The sequence below is a fragment of the Serinus canaria genome, chromosome 25, assembly GCF_022539315.1.
Source record: "Serinus canaria isolate serCan28SL12 chromosome 25, serCan2020, whole genome shotgun sequence".
Classification (NCBI taxonomy): Eukaryota; Metazoa; Chordata; class Aves; order Passeriformes; family Fringillidae; genus Serinus; species Serinus canaria.
In genome coordinates, this window is record NC_066338.1 from 6,493,908 (window position 1) to 6,507,909 (window position 14,002).

A 14,002-nucleotide genomic window follows, 5' to 3' on the forward strand; every position below is an offset into this window, starting at 1 on the left:
GCCATGGGCACTGCTGGGGCAGCACTGACACCTCAGGCCAGGCCCTGGGGGCTCCAGGCTCCTTGCCCAGGCTCTCTCAAGAACACGGCCAGGCCAATGCTCAGCACAGAAAACCCCTGTGAGCAGCCCCAGGGTGGCCGTGGGCAGGCTGGGGGCAAACAGCATGGCTGGGGCTCTGCAAGGGCCCTGGGGGAGAAGGGAAGGAGCAGCAGAGCAGGGGCTGATCCATCCCCAGTGCTCTGGACAGCCCAGGGCAGCGTCCCAGAGTGTCCTCATGGAGCTGCCAACAACATCCCCCCTCTGCAGCCCTGGCCTCTCCCCCAGCTCACACAGGTGCCCCATCCTTGCAGGCACAGACACGGCAGCATTGGCTCAGCAGCCCCTGTTTGCACGGCACAGAGCAGGGGGAGCACCCCCATGCTGTTGGTGTGGGGACATGAACCTGAGGGAGCACAAATGCCATCAGCCCCTGGGGCCAGCAAGGGCTGGGGGACACCAGGGAAACCACTCAGCTTTGTCCTGGCATCTGCAGTCAGCCAGAAAGTTTGTTCCCATCAGCTGGGAGTTTCCTGTCCCACTGCAGATGCTGTTGCTCAGAGCCAGGGCTGCCTGGCAGCCACCCCCAAACTGCTCTGAGCATTTCCTTGGCTTCACCTTTGCTTTCTTTACTCTTCCTGATACAAATTTCTTCCTCTTGCCCACCCCTGTCCCCTCCCCTGCAAACAGCCCATCCCTGTTTGCCCTTCCCTCTCTGCCCCCACTCCCCATTGCAGTTCCTGACTTGGCACCATGGGAACGTCCCTTGGGGAGCAGGACCATCCCACAAGTGCTGCAGGAATTGTCTGCAGGCTCCTGCAGTGCCTCCTGCTGCTCCCTTGCCAGAGGCACCCCAGGCCAGGGGGGCACATCTGGGCTGCTGTGTCTGCCTCTGGGGCTCCCTATTCTGGGCAATGAGGAGGAGCTGCAGAGGCTCTGCAGGACTGACAGGATGGGCTTTGGGGCTGGCAGAAGAAGCTGAGGGACCTGGGCTGCTGGAGCTTCTGAAGAGGAGGCCCAGGGCTCATCCTGCAACTGCTCCAAGGGTGGTTTCAGAGAATCCCAGAATCAGCAAGGCTGGAACAGACCTTGGAGATCATCAAGTCAAACCTCTGTCCTGACACCAGCTTGTCTCCCCTGAGCCTCCTCTTCTCCAGGATAAACAACCTCAGCTCCCTCAGCCGCTCCTCACAGGACTTGTCTTCCAGACCCCTCCTCAGGCTTGGTGCCCTTCTCTGGACACGCTCCAGCCCCTCCATGTCCTTCCTAAACTGAGGGCCAAGAACTGGATGCAGCACTCGAGGTGCTGCCTAACCAGAGCCAAGCACAGAATCACTGCCCTGCTCCTGCTGGCCACACCATTCCTGATCCAGGCCAGGAGCCATTGGCCTTCTTGGCCACCTGGGCACACTGCTGGCTCATGTCCAGCCTGCTGTCCCTCAGTCCCTGCAGGTCCCTTTCTGCCTGGCTGCTGTCCAGCCACTCTGTCCCCAGCCTGTAGTGCTGCAGGGGTTGTTGTGGCCAAAGTGCAGGACCCAGCACTTGGACTTGTTAAACCTCACCTTGTTGGATTTGGGCCCTGGATCCAGCCAGTCCAGGGCTCTGTGCAGAGCCCTCCTACCCTCCAGCAGATCAACACTCCCAGACAACTTGGTGTCACCACGGTTCCCTGAGGCCCCAGAGTGTCCAAATGGTCTCCATGATTCCATGAGGCCTCCCAGTGTCACAATGTCCCTTTGGTCCCATGGGACCCCTCGGTGTCACAAAGTCCCTTGGATCCTTGGGCCCCACAGTGTCACAATGGCCCTTGGTCCCCCCAGGCCCTGCAGTGTCACAATGGATCCTTGGTTCCATGAGGTCTGGCAGTGCAGCAATGCTCTCCTTGGTTCCACAGTGTCACAGTGGCCTCTTGGTCCCAAGGGGCACTCTTGCTTCCCGTGGTGGTGGTGGACACAACTTTTCCCAGAAGAGTGTTTTCTGCTCGGCAGTGGAGACTCGGTAACGTCCAGGCACAGAGTTCTAACAAGGGTTTATTAAGGTCTAAGGCTCCAGGGATCTGGGCGTTAAATACAAAGATAAAGGAGGATTTAGGATATAAATACAGGAAAAGAGGGGTAGAGGCGAGCATCAGGGATTAAAGGGTATAGGGGTGGTACACATGGAAGGGACTCAGGGCTCAGGGGCAGTACACAGGGAAAGGACCAATAGGGAATGCTAGGGTGGAATGGCGGGGACATAAACCAATGGGAAGAGAAGGAAGGGAGAACTTTCTAGAACATGAACATATGAAGGTAAAAGGGGTAGGAAAGGCCAAGAGGCCAATGGGGAGGACAGAAGTGGGACAAATTAACACAGTGCTGCAGAGCACCATGGGGGAAGTTTCTTTCCTCACCCTGAGCTGTGAGGAATGCCTGGACCCTAAGGTGCCTCTCTCCCAGGCATTGCTGTTCCTCTCTCCCCAGTAGGCTCACAGACCTACAACTCTACAACTCTCCCTTTTTGTTTAATTAAAAGGCTCCTCTTAGGGATTTCTGTAAGAACTTTTAAAAACAAGTGAACATAACTAATATAATAACTAAAACTCATAAGAGTACTAAAGTAATAAGTCAAAAAGGAAATAGTACATAAGATTGGGATACAACGGAAATAATTGAATCAGTAGGAATGAATTAAACAACATATTTTTTGTGGAATGCAAGTCCAGTAGGAAGTTCTATTGTTCAGGCAACGTAGAGCTGTCTTTTTCATCGGATTCTTGGTTTGCATCTGTGCTCTGCATCTTTTGTTCTTCTTTTCCACACCACCTGCGCTTGTTGTCACAGCTTTTGGTGAGGCTCGTTATTCTTGTAGGACAGGGAGCCCCTCTCACAGTCCCTGCGTGCCTTACAACGCTTCTTATCAGGCAGGGATTCCTGCTTTGGGTTCTTCCCTCTCTTGGATTGGACAGGGACCACCAGGGCCTGCAATCTCCCTGCCATCCCCCAGTCACCTTCCCTAGCAGCTTGCTTCCACATTCCTGCCCAGTGATCCTCAGGCTCAGTGTTTGAGTCTGGGGAATCACTGTCTTCTGCCGAGGAGGAGGGCCTGCTGGTAGAGGAGCGGCGCTCCTGGATAACCGGTGCGGCCCCGTGCTGTGGGCTGGGGCAGCCAGGATGGCTCCTTCCGGTCACCATCATGCCCACTTCCGGCTCCGGGGATGGGGGAGGCAGACCTGTCATGGCCGCCAGGGGAGGAGACCGGGGTGGAGAAGGTGGAGACCACGAGGGCAGAGGCAGGGCCCGTGTCGGGAAGGGTGGTACTGATGGAAATAGGGGGGATCCCGATACAGGAGTGACCATTGATGAGATGGGCGGAGAGGAACGCGTCGCAGGGGAGGAGCCCAATGATGTACGAGCAGGAAAGGGCAGAGAAGAGGCAGGAAAGTGGCTATTTTGGGGTGTGAGTGTGGGAAAACTTCAGTTAGGAAGGGACAAAATGGCAGGGCTGGCCACACTGCTGGCATCATTTTGCAGAGTAACAGCAGCTGGGTAACCAAGAGGAAAGAGGGTACGCGGGCACAGGGAGAAGGTTGAGGGGAAGGTCCAGAGCGACACGGCCAGGGTGCTGTCCTGGGAAGGGGAGGGAGGAGATCGGGAGGCATCAGGGAGACGGCAGCAACCCTGTGCTGAGTAGTGACTACTGCCTGCTGATTGCTCCTCAGGCAGGGAAGAGGGTTTAGGGGCGCGGGGCTTGGATGAAGAGGAAGGGGTTTTGAACCGGAGACCCGAAACTTTTCCCAAATTTTCCCCTAATTTATTAACTGAATCCAAAAAAAGATAAAATTTTTTGCCATAAATAAAATGAAAAAGAGGATAAAACTTCCCCACTTTAAAATTTCCCTGCATTTATAAAACAAATCACTTGATTCCAACCATATCCCAAATCTCAAGCAATAAAACTGATTCCCTTGTAACATAAAATATTTGAAAAGAAAATTAACAAAAGCTTTCAAATCTCCTTTGAAAAATGAATTTCCTGAGCAACAAGGGCTAATGTCACTTGGATATAAATTTCCTGTTGCAGAATGGTGAGTTTTGCGCCCATTCTGCAGTCTTCCCACCCAAAAGATTTAAAATGAGAAAACAAAAGGAAAGGGTGACCCCGACTCCAACACACCCACCCAATGGTGGGCCAACAAAGGATCTTGTGGGGGTCTGTCAAGGAAAGCAATCCTCCAGTCCGTGACTCTGGGAGAGTTGCCGCTCTCTCCCCTCAGAGTGCCCTGATAAAACTCAGAGGTTTCCTTAGGGTAGTGCCTGACCCGAAGGCGACTTGGATTCCAGCCATGCTGGAGACATTCCTCAGGGGTGCCAGACGAAGGTCTCTGTTCGGGCACCACCTGTGTGGTCTCCAGGGGTGGTGGATGGAACCTTCCCTGAGAGCATCTTGCACCAAGGGGCAGGAGCCAGGAGAGCACCAGCGCACAGACACACAGACAGACAGACAGACAGACAGACAGACACACACACACACACACACACACAGACACAGCTCAGCAGCAGAGACACAGGAGGGTCCAGCCATGGAGTTCCAGCGTGCTTTATTTCAGGTGACGCTGAAGAGGTCCAGGGGCCAAAGACAAAGCCAAAGGAGGGTCCAGGGTATAAATACAGGAAAAGAGGGGGCGGAGAAGAGCAACAAGGACCCAGTAGTCTGAGGGCTCTGGGGCAATACACAGGGAAGGGACCCATAGGGAATGCTAGAGTGGATAGGCAGAGACATAAAGCAGTGGGAAAACAGGGAAGGTAGAACTCTCTAAAACATGAACTTATAAGGGTTAAAGGGGTAGGAAAGGCCAAGGGGCCAATATGGAGAACGGAACTGGGACAAATTGACATAGTGCTGCAGAGCACCATGGGAGAAGCTTCCTTCCTCACCCTGAGCTCTGAGGAATGCCCGGAGCCTAAGGTGCATCTCTCCAGGGGATTGCTGTTGACCTCTCCCCAGTAAGCTCACAGGTCTTCACAATTACACACTGGAGATGTTTGGGGCTGTTCATCATTTCTCTGCTCCTCATCACCAAAGCAACAGATTCTGGCTTGTGCCCAGGGCAACCATCCCTGGCAATGGGGCTACATGGGGCTATTCTCAGGAAACACCCCAAAAGCTGGGGAATGCTCCAAAACTGCCTCAGAAATTTGAGATACCCCAGCATCTCTTCATGAACATCAAATACCCAAAACCGGGCTTCCCCTCCCTTTATCATCCCCAAACGTTGGCTGTCTTGTTCCAGACCCCAGGCCACCTCCCCAGTCCCAACCTCAACCCATCCCACCCCTCATGAACATCAAGACCCCCTTCCCAAGCTCTATTTCCCCCACTTCACCCCTCCCAAACCCCATCCCACCCATCCTGCCCCACCCAAACCTGATCCCACCCATCCCTCCCCACCCAGTGCTCATTTCACCCCTCCTGATTTGCATCCCACTTTGCCCAATTCCATTCCAACCCAATTTCACCCTGAGGGGCTCCAGAATTGTGTAGTTTTGGGGTGGCATTGAGTAGTTTTCAGTGGCATTGAGCAGTTTTGAGCAGACAGGTCAATCCCTCTCATCTTTTGGAGTGCCAAGAAATAAAGACAACTAAACCAGATGCCCCCCAAACAGACCCATATCTACCCAGATATCTCCCAGAATCCAATATTCCCCCAAAACACAAGTAAAATGTGAGGCCTCTGTTGCATTTGTTGACTTTTACCCCGATTTTCTATGTTTTGACACCAACCACTTCCCACTGCATATCAAAGGGAATATGGATCATCAGGGCTCTGACCAATGTGGGTCCTCTGATGGGGATGGAGCTGGAGCAGTGCACGAAGCTCTTCCTGCACTCGGGGCTCTCGCAGGGCTTCCCTTACCGGTGCCTCTGCTGGTGTCGGGTAAAGAAGGAGCGGTCTGAGAAGCTCTTCCCACACGGGGGACACTCATAGGGCCTCTCCCCGCTGTGGATGTGCCGGTGGGTGACGAGGGTGGAGTTGTGTTTGAAGCCCATCCCGCAGTTGGGGCAGCAGAAGGGCCTCTCCTCACTGTGAATCCGCTCATGTACAAGGAGGTGGGAGCTGGTGTGAAACCTCTTCTGACACTCAGGACACTCGTAGGGCCTCTCCCCAGTGTGGAACCTCTGGTGGACACCCAGGTCAGACCTGTGGCTGAAGCTCATCCCACATTCCAAGCACTCATAGGGCCGTTCCCCAGTGTGGATCCTCTGGTGGCAGCTCAGGTTGAATCTCTTCCTGAAGCTCTTCCCACACTCCAAGCACTCATAGGGCCTCTTGTTCTCATGAAGCTGCTCCTGGGCCACCAGCTCTGAGCTCTGGCTGAAGCTCTGCCCACCTTCCTGGCCCGGGATTGGTATTTCCCCCACAGAGCAACCTGGGCTGGGATTGGTGCCCCTCCTCCTCTGGGATCTCTGGGGCTTTTCCTCCCCATTGGATTCCTGCACTGTGAAGCCGCCCAAAATGGCCTCTTCCATGAGGTTCTGCCCCAGGGATTTGTCCTCCCTGGTCTCCATCCCCAGTTCCTTCCCTGGGGGAGGAAGGACAAGGAGAGGATGGGATTTGCCTCCATGCCAGATGGAAGGGGAAGGAGATCCCCCCAAGGCATCCCCGGCAGGATGGTGCTGGCAGCAGGGTTGTCCTGCAGCCGGGGGCCATGCTGGGCTGGGAGATGGAGCAGGAGAGAGGGGAAAGGGGCACTCACTTCCTCCTCACCTGCCTGGGTGTCCAGGGGCATCTTCCTCTTCCTCACAGCCTTCTCCTCCTCCATTCAGCCAAGGTTTGGAAATGGGAAATCCTGGTTTGGGGAAAAACAAGGTGTGAATGCCTTGGGTTGGGAATTCCTCCCGCCCAAGTCCATCTCTAGAAGTCACCTGGTGACCATAAAAACCTCCAAAACTCAAGAATGAATCAAAAAAAGCCACCAGGAGTGTCCTATTTCCAGTCTCATCCCTCTGTGGTTCTGGTAGTCCCCCATCTCAGGGCTGCTGGCGATCCCATGGGTTCTGGGGATCCCCTCGCTCCAGGATCCTGCTTAGGGATGCTGGGGGGTTTCAGGGTCCACCTCTCCAGCCTCCCCTCAATCCAGCCACTTGGGGCTCCCTCCTCTTCCCACCACCCTGTCCTGGTTTAGGGCAAATTTGGGATAAAACCCCCAAAAAGGGTTTCCTCTAGAAAGCAAATTATAGCAGTCCCTCCCCCAACTGGATCGAGAAAAGATTTCCATGAAGAAGAGGGGAAAAAACTGTTTATTTAAAAGGCAAAGCATTACCAGCACAACAAATAAACAATATTAAAAAATAAAACCTCCTGCTGCTCCAGAAGAGATGACAAACTCAGAAAGTCCCTCCGTGGGCTGTAACTTGGCTCACTCAGTCTCTTATCAGTCTCTCATCAGTCCCTCTGGCACTGGAAATGCTGCCGCCCAGGCTCAGCCTGGTGGGCCACAGGTGTGAGCTGCCAGTGCTCTCTGGGTGTTCAGTGCAGAGCAGGTTTAAAGAGCTCCAAAGAAAAAGAAAAACCACAATCCAGGGAACTTCTCTGCCTCAGCGAGCTAAAACCTAACTAAAAGCAAAGGAGAGCTCTGTCCTGCTCTCTGTCCATCTACAGACAACTGACACCTTAGGTTTTGAGTTTTTCTGTTCTGTTTTGGTGTGCAGCTTTTAGCTTTCTATTAAGTGTTACTGGGATCTTTTCACAGAGTGGTGAAGACAAAACAATCCCATTCTAGCTGGAGACTCAAGGACAATCTCTTCAAACTTCAGGCCCAAAGCACAAACAACATGAAAAGAGGAGGGTGGGCAAGCAAGGAAGGAGGATGAAACTTTATAATTTGGAGCTATTGATTGGGCAGTTAACTCCTATATAGAAATGGACTAAAACTTATAAAAATGTGAGATCTCCTGAAGGTACCCTCTTCTGCTCCCATCTTGGAGCCCTCTGGGCAGAGCCAGGACTGTGGCTCTGGTACTGCTAGGTGCTTTGAAAGCACTTCAATAAAAATTCACTTTATTCCTCTTAAATCTGTCTAGCCTAAATCTGTTCCAGCTCCTTAAGGCAATCCAGGAGCTGGAATGTGGAGGAGTGAGTGCAGTTCCTGAAAACAAACTGCTGCTCCTTCCTCCTCCCCTTCGCCCTCAGAACCAGCCTTAAAGGTGCAGAACTCATTTCTGGGCTGAACGGACCGATGGGGTACGAGCATCATGAAGTCACCCCAGGACACATCCCTGTCAGGGTCAAGGGGTCCCGTCCCCGCCTCATCTCCGGGCTGCCGGGGGTCTCCCAGCCCTGGTATCGCCCTTTCCCCTCTCCCCGCCCCGGGGGTCCCCCGTTCCACAGCCCCGGCTCTCACGGGGATCCCCAAAACCAATGTCCCGCCCCGTCGGTACCGGGCCATCCCCACGCCCCGGGACCCTCCCCAGGGGCGATCGCGGCTCCTCTCCCCAAAAAACTCCTCTTAGAGAGCCCGGAGATATCCGGGGCTCGAGTCCGGGATCTGCCGGCTCCGAACGCTCTCCAAAAAAATCCTCCCGGAGACCCCTCGCTGGAGTCGGGGCGAGCTCGGCCTCCGCCCTCACCTGCGGCTCGGGGCTGGGGGCGATGCTCCCGGGGCAGGGGGTGCTGCAGACTCAGCGTGCGGGCGGTGAGAGCGGCGGGATTCTCCCGCTCCTCCTCCTCCTCCCCTCCCTCCTCTTCCTCCCGCATTTCCTCCACTGCCAGCCCGGACCCCCCTTTCCCACCCCTGTGCAGCACCGGCTGCTGGGTGGGGGAGCCCCCGATCGGCCCCAGGGGTGGGCAGGGGGCTCGGGGACCCCCCCGGTGCGGATCCGTCCCCCCGGCCCGAGCCCCAAATTCCGCTCCGGGGCCGCTGGGCTCTGCAGGTCCGCCCGGCAACCGGTGAGTCATCGGCTAGAAAAGCTCTGGTTGGCTAAGAATTGTTCAGCGCGTCCTCTGATTGGCTGGAATTGTGAAAGGCGGTGCACCCTGCGGGTGTCCCTGGGAGCTGCGGTGTGGGAATCCACAAAATCAGAGGGTTTTGGGAATGCTGCAAAAGGCAGGCCTCAGAGACGACAGAACTGTGATTAGAGCTAAGCAGTAGCCATGAGATCGGTCAGAAGAAAAATTATTTAAAAAGTAGAAAAGCAAGGACGAGTAGAACAATGGTCCATGTATTAACGCTTGTCTAGAACAACTTCCTAAGCTGCAGAGAAGTTTATCTAGCAAGATATTAGGAAGTTTGAAGCTTAATAACGGAGCTCTGTGCATTGTGTTTTAAGGCTCACAAGCAGGTATTCTATTCAAAATAAGCAAGCATTGTTTTAACCAAAGGTACGTGTGCTTATAGTGGTTGGATGGAACCACTGTCAATATGCTTCTGCTTTGTGTGATTGGTCAAAAAGTTATAAAGTAAGTTGTAACATTAAGTTCTTGGTCTGCTGCCTGGGATGTGAGCTGCTGGCATCTTCCCATTGTCATAGCCATGTAATGAGACTGATGCTGAAAAATAAAACAGCTCAAGGCACGTTCCACAGCAGTCCCGTCCTGTTCGTGATTTGTACATAGCCCCCGGCTGGCGATGGGCCAAGGCCAGCCAGACTTGTCAGCAAAGGCAGATTTTGTCTGGGAGCAGATTTTGTATTAAGGGAATTTCGGAGTGGAACCCAGTTTCGGCTATGGGCAGCTGGAGAAGCAGGACAGTTCTTTCCCATAGGAAGGAGAGCATGGAGCCTTCCCTAGGGTTTAGGGGCCAGATGAGAGGTGACCCTCATGAAACCAGTGCAAGCCAGACTTGTCCTGGCAATATTCCTATGGGAACAATCTCTGGATATAAGGAAATTTGGGGGTGAAATCCTAATTCTGGCCATGGATGCCTGGAAGAGGACAGATTTTTTTTCCACAGGAAGGAAAGCATGGAGACCCAGTGCTTAAGAAGTAGATGAGAAGAGACCCTCAACATGCCAAGGTCAGCTGGACCAACCAGGAAGTCAAGAGGGGCCAAACCAGCCAGACCTTTCCATGTTCCCTTGCTTTCATGAGGCCCTGCAGTGTCCCAGTGGTGCTTTGATTCCATGGAGTCCAGCAGTGACACAATGGATCCTTGGTTCAGTGAGGTCCCACAGTGTCACAATGGTCTCTGTGGTTCCCCAGGCCCCACAACGACATGTGACTCCTCTGTTCCATGAGCCCTGCAATGTCACAATGGACCTTTGGTTCCATGCAGCCCTGCAGTGTCACAAAGGCCCCTTGGTTTCACCAGGCCCCAGAGTATCACATTGGTCCTCTTGGCTCTGTGGGGACCACCAGGGTCACAATGGTCTCACTGGTTTCATGAGGCCTCACAGGGTCACAGTGCTTTGCTTATTCCGTGGTGTCACAATGGCCCCTTGGTTCCACGAGGCTGTGAAGTGACTTAATGGTCTCTCCATGGTTCCATGAGGCCTTGAAATATCAAAATGGCCCTTTGGTTAATGGGGCCTCACAGTGTAACAATGATCCCTAAATTCCATGGAGCCACACAGTATCAGTAAAGCCCCCTGAAAAGCCCCAGCAATTTCACAGTGCTCTCCATGACTCCATGAGGCCCCACAGTGTCACACTGGTCCCTTGGTGTCACAGGGCCCCACAGTGTCACACTGGTCCCTTGGTCTCAGAGGGCCCCACAGTGTCACACTGGTCCCTTGGTCTCTCAGGGCCCCACAGTGTCACACTGGTCCCTTGGTGTCACAGGGCCCCACAGTGTCACACAGGTCCCTTGGTTCCATGGCCCTGTGCTGCTGCATTCCCCCCTCCCCTTCTCAGCCCGCCCTGCCAGCTCAGAAATGCTCCTTGGGCCTCGGCCTTGGCCAGCAGCCCCTGGGCTCAGCTCCTCTCAGCTCATCACAAACACTGTCTGCTCCAGGCACTGCTGCTGCCCAAACAGCTCCTGCTTCCTTTAGGAGCAGCCCTGGAACTGTTTGTGTTCCCTCAGTGGCACAACATCCCTGTTCTCCCAGTGCCAAAGAAAGCTGCTGGTGCCAAGTGTGGCCAGGATGAACCATTGCTGGGACTGCAGCCCCTCTCGTGGGGCCCTGCACACAGCGCTCCAAAAGGAGCCCTTGGAGCTCTCCTGGGCCAGCGACTCCCTCTGGGTGGGGCCTCTCCCAGCCGGGAACTCTCCCGTTTGCTGCACTCGGGGATCCTGAACAACCACAGAGCCTGGGCTGATCCCCCCACTGCTCCAGGCTCAGCCCTTGGCCTGCTGGGGAGATGCCAAAGGATCCACAGGGAGCATTCCCTGCCCTGAGGGGAATTTCTCCCAGGTGCCTTGCACTGACTCTGTGTGTCTGTGTGCACACAGGAGTGCCTGTGCTGGGGAAATGGGGCAGAAATGCTGCTCTCTGAGGGGTCTGAGTGCCTTGGAGAGCTGAGCCAGTCAGGCCTCTAAGAATTGTTCAGTCATGAGGTATAAGTGAAATGCTTCTGAGAGTTGTTCTTTTGCTTAGTTGTTACTTTTAATGGAAATTATTAGGTAAGTTAAACACTTTTAAGTGTTATTCTTCTGTTAAATTGCAAAGTCATAGGTTTTATGTTAGGTTAAATACTGTTAGGTGCTGGTTTAGGCTAAATTGTGACATTTAAGGTATAAATTAAGTCCTTTGAAGTTTGAGCTCTTTTAAGCTTTTATCTCTTTATTCCTTTTATCCTTGCCCTCACTGCCCTTGTGTCACACACACAGGGGCAGTTCTCGATTCATTTCTGGTTTGATTGCTTGGATTCTGTTTGGTTTTGTTGTTGCTTTGTTTCCCTGCTGTTCCTGAAGTGTCCAGTCAGGAGCAGAGTGACCCTTGCCAAGGAACTTTGTGCTGCTGTCCCTTAATATTAAATCTGGTTTTTGCTGATCCCTTGCCAGGGATTTTTCAGTGCTCTCAAGCCCTCGTTCCTATCAGGGTGAAGGAGCCCTGGCCCAGGCTCTGGCCCTGGGGGACACGGGGACACTGCTGGGGGGTCCCTGTCCCCCTGTCCCACCCCCATCCCTGTGTCAGGCTCTGGGGTCGATCTCGTGGAACATCCTCTGGGGGAGGCTGCGGCACCGGGGGCGGGGGGACCCGGGGGGACAAGGGACCCTGCTGGGCACGAGCAGGGTTGGACTGCTCTGGGGGGGCTGTGAGGGGGGACAGGGCAGAGTGACCTCCCCAGTGACATCACACTGCCCCTGGGATGTCACACAGCCCCTGTGATGTCACACAGCCACTATGATGCCACAGAGCATCCTGTGATGTCACAGAGCCTTTGTGATGTCACACAGCCCCCTCTGATGTCAGACAGCCATCTCTGTGATGTCACAGAGCCCCTGTGATGTCATGTACTCACCCTGTAATGTCACAAATATACCCTGTGATGTCACAGCCTGTTTTCTGATGTCACAGAGCTACCCCCTATGAGGGCAGAATCTGCTCTAGGGACCCACGCCCTGCTCTGTGATATCACAGACAGCTTTGTGATGTCACAACCCCCCCCTGAGTGATATCACAAAACCCTCTCTGTGATGTCATACTGCCACTCTGTAATGTCACAGCACACACTTGGACCTCACAGCCTACTCTGTGATGTCATGTGGCCACACCATGATGTCACACCCAGCTCTGTAATGTCACAGAGGCCCCTCTATGATGCTGTAGCTGTTCAGTTACCTCTCACAACAAACTGTGATGTCATTGCCCAATCTGTGAGTTCACACAGCCCACTCTGGGCTGTCACACAGCCCCTTGCTGACATTCCCAGCTACTCTGTGGCTCTGTGACACAGCCACAGAGGTGCTGCTGTGACACAGCCCCCTCGGGGACATCCCACAGCCCCTGCCAGTGCTGAGCCCCTGTGAGCTCTGTCTGTGCCCTGCTGGTGTCCCTGAGGTGCCCTGGCAGTGCCCCAGCCCTGCTGGGCTGTGCACAGGAGCTGCTCCTGCCCAGAGCTGTCTCTCTGCAGCGCTGCCCTGGCCAGGAGCTGCCTCTGGGCCAGGAGCCCGGCCCAGCTCAGCAGCACAGACACAGCAAAAGGACTTTAGTGACCCTCTGGGGCTTTGGTGCTCTTTGCATCAGGGTCAGTCCCTCAGAGTGTGCTCAAAGAACTCCTATATAATTGAAGATCAGATTCATAGTCCAAACTTTTTCTTTAACTTTTAGTGGGTCCCACTGAGGACAAAACACACATGAAAGTGTCCCCAAGTTCTGTTTAGAACAGAACCCTGGAGGCAGTGATGACAGCCGGGGACAAGCAAGGCAAAGGTGTCTCTGGTGCTGAGCACACCTGGATGTGTTTCAGGAATGCAAAGGGCCAAGGCCTGAGCCCCAGCCCCTGGCCAGGCAGATCCTGTCCCTCCCTCCTTGCTCAGGGCTCTTCCCGGGATGGGCACTGGCATGTGGGGATGGGCAATGCCCAGGGCAGGACCATGGGGCGGCCCCTGCCAGGCTGCTGAGCAGGGACAAGGAGGGAATGAGGCTCCAGGCCTGCAAGGGTCACTTGTCCCCTCGTGGCCTCAGGCCCAGGGCCAGCAGCCATGGCCAAAGTGCTGCCCAAGTTTGCTCTGTCAGGGCCCTGCAGCTGCTGCCCATCCCTGTGCCCTGTGCAGCCCAGGCTGTGCTACGGTGTCCCTGCCCTGGCCTCTGTCCCTGCAGGCTGTGCTCATCCCCCGGCTGCCCCACCTGGCTGGCCCCTTCCTTTGCTGACAGCTCTGCCTCCTGCCTGCCTCTGCCTGCCCACACAAAGCCTTGGGCTACTCCAGGCTCCTTCTGGGGACGTGCTGCACCACAGCCCTGCCCTGGCAGGGAAATTCCTTTCTCCTCATGTCCACTCTGGGCCTCCCCAGCTGCCCTTGGTGCCATTATTTCTTTCTCTGGCTGATTTATACAATGAAGAAAAGCTCCAGCCTCTCTAAAACCACCCTTCAGTCCCTCCCAG

At 54.6% G+C, this 14,002-nt stretch overlaps 2 protein-coding genes across 3 annotated transcripts in view; one reads left to right on the forward strand and one right to left on the reverse strand.

The window, feature by feature from the left end:
• The window catches only part of LOC115483858 (zinc finger protein 629-like), a 229,171-nt gene that overhangs the window by 31,358 nt on the left and 183,811 nt on the right, over positions 1-14,002 (forward strand). The gene's annotated exons all lie outside the window — the stretch shown is intronic.
• Positions 1-14,002, reverse strand: part of LOC115484925 (zinc finger protein 208-like) — a 513,901-nt gene that overhangs the window by 7,185 nt on the left and 492,714 nt on the right. Inside the window, 2 exon segments of the mRNA XM_050984212.1 lie at positions 5,397-5,403; positions 5,933-6,407. Coding sequence (XP_050840169.1) covers positions 5,397-5,403; positions 5,933-6,407 — 482 coding nt within the window.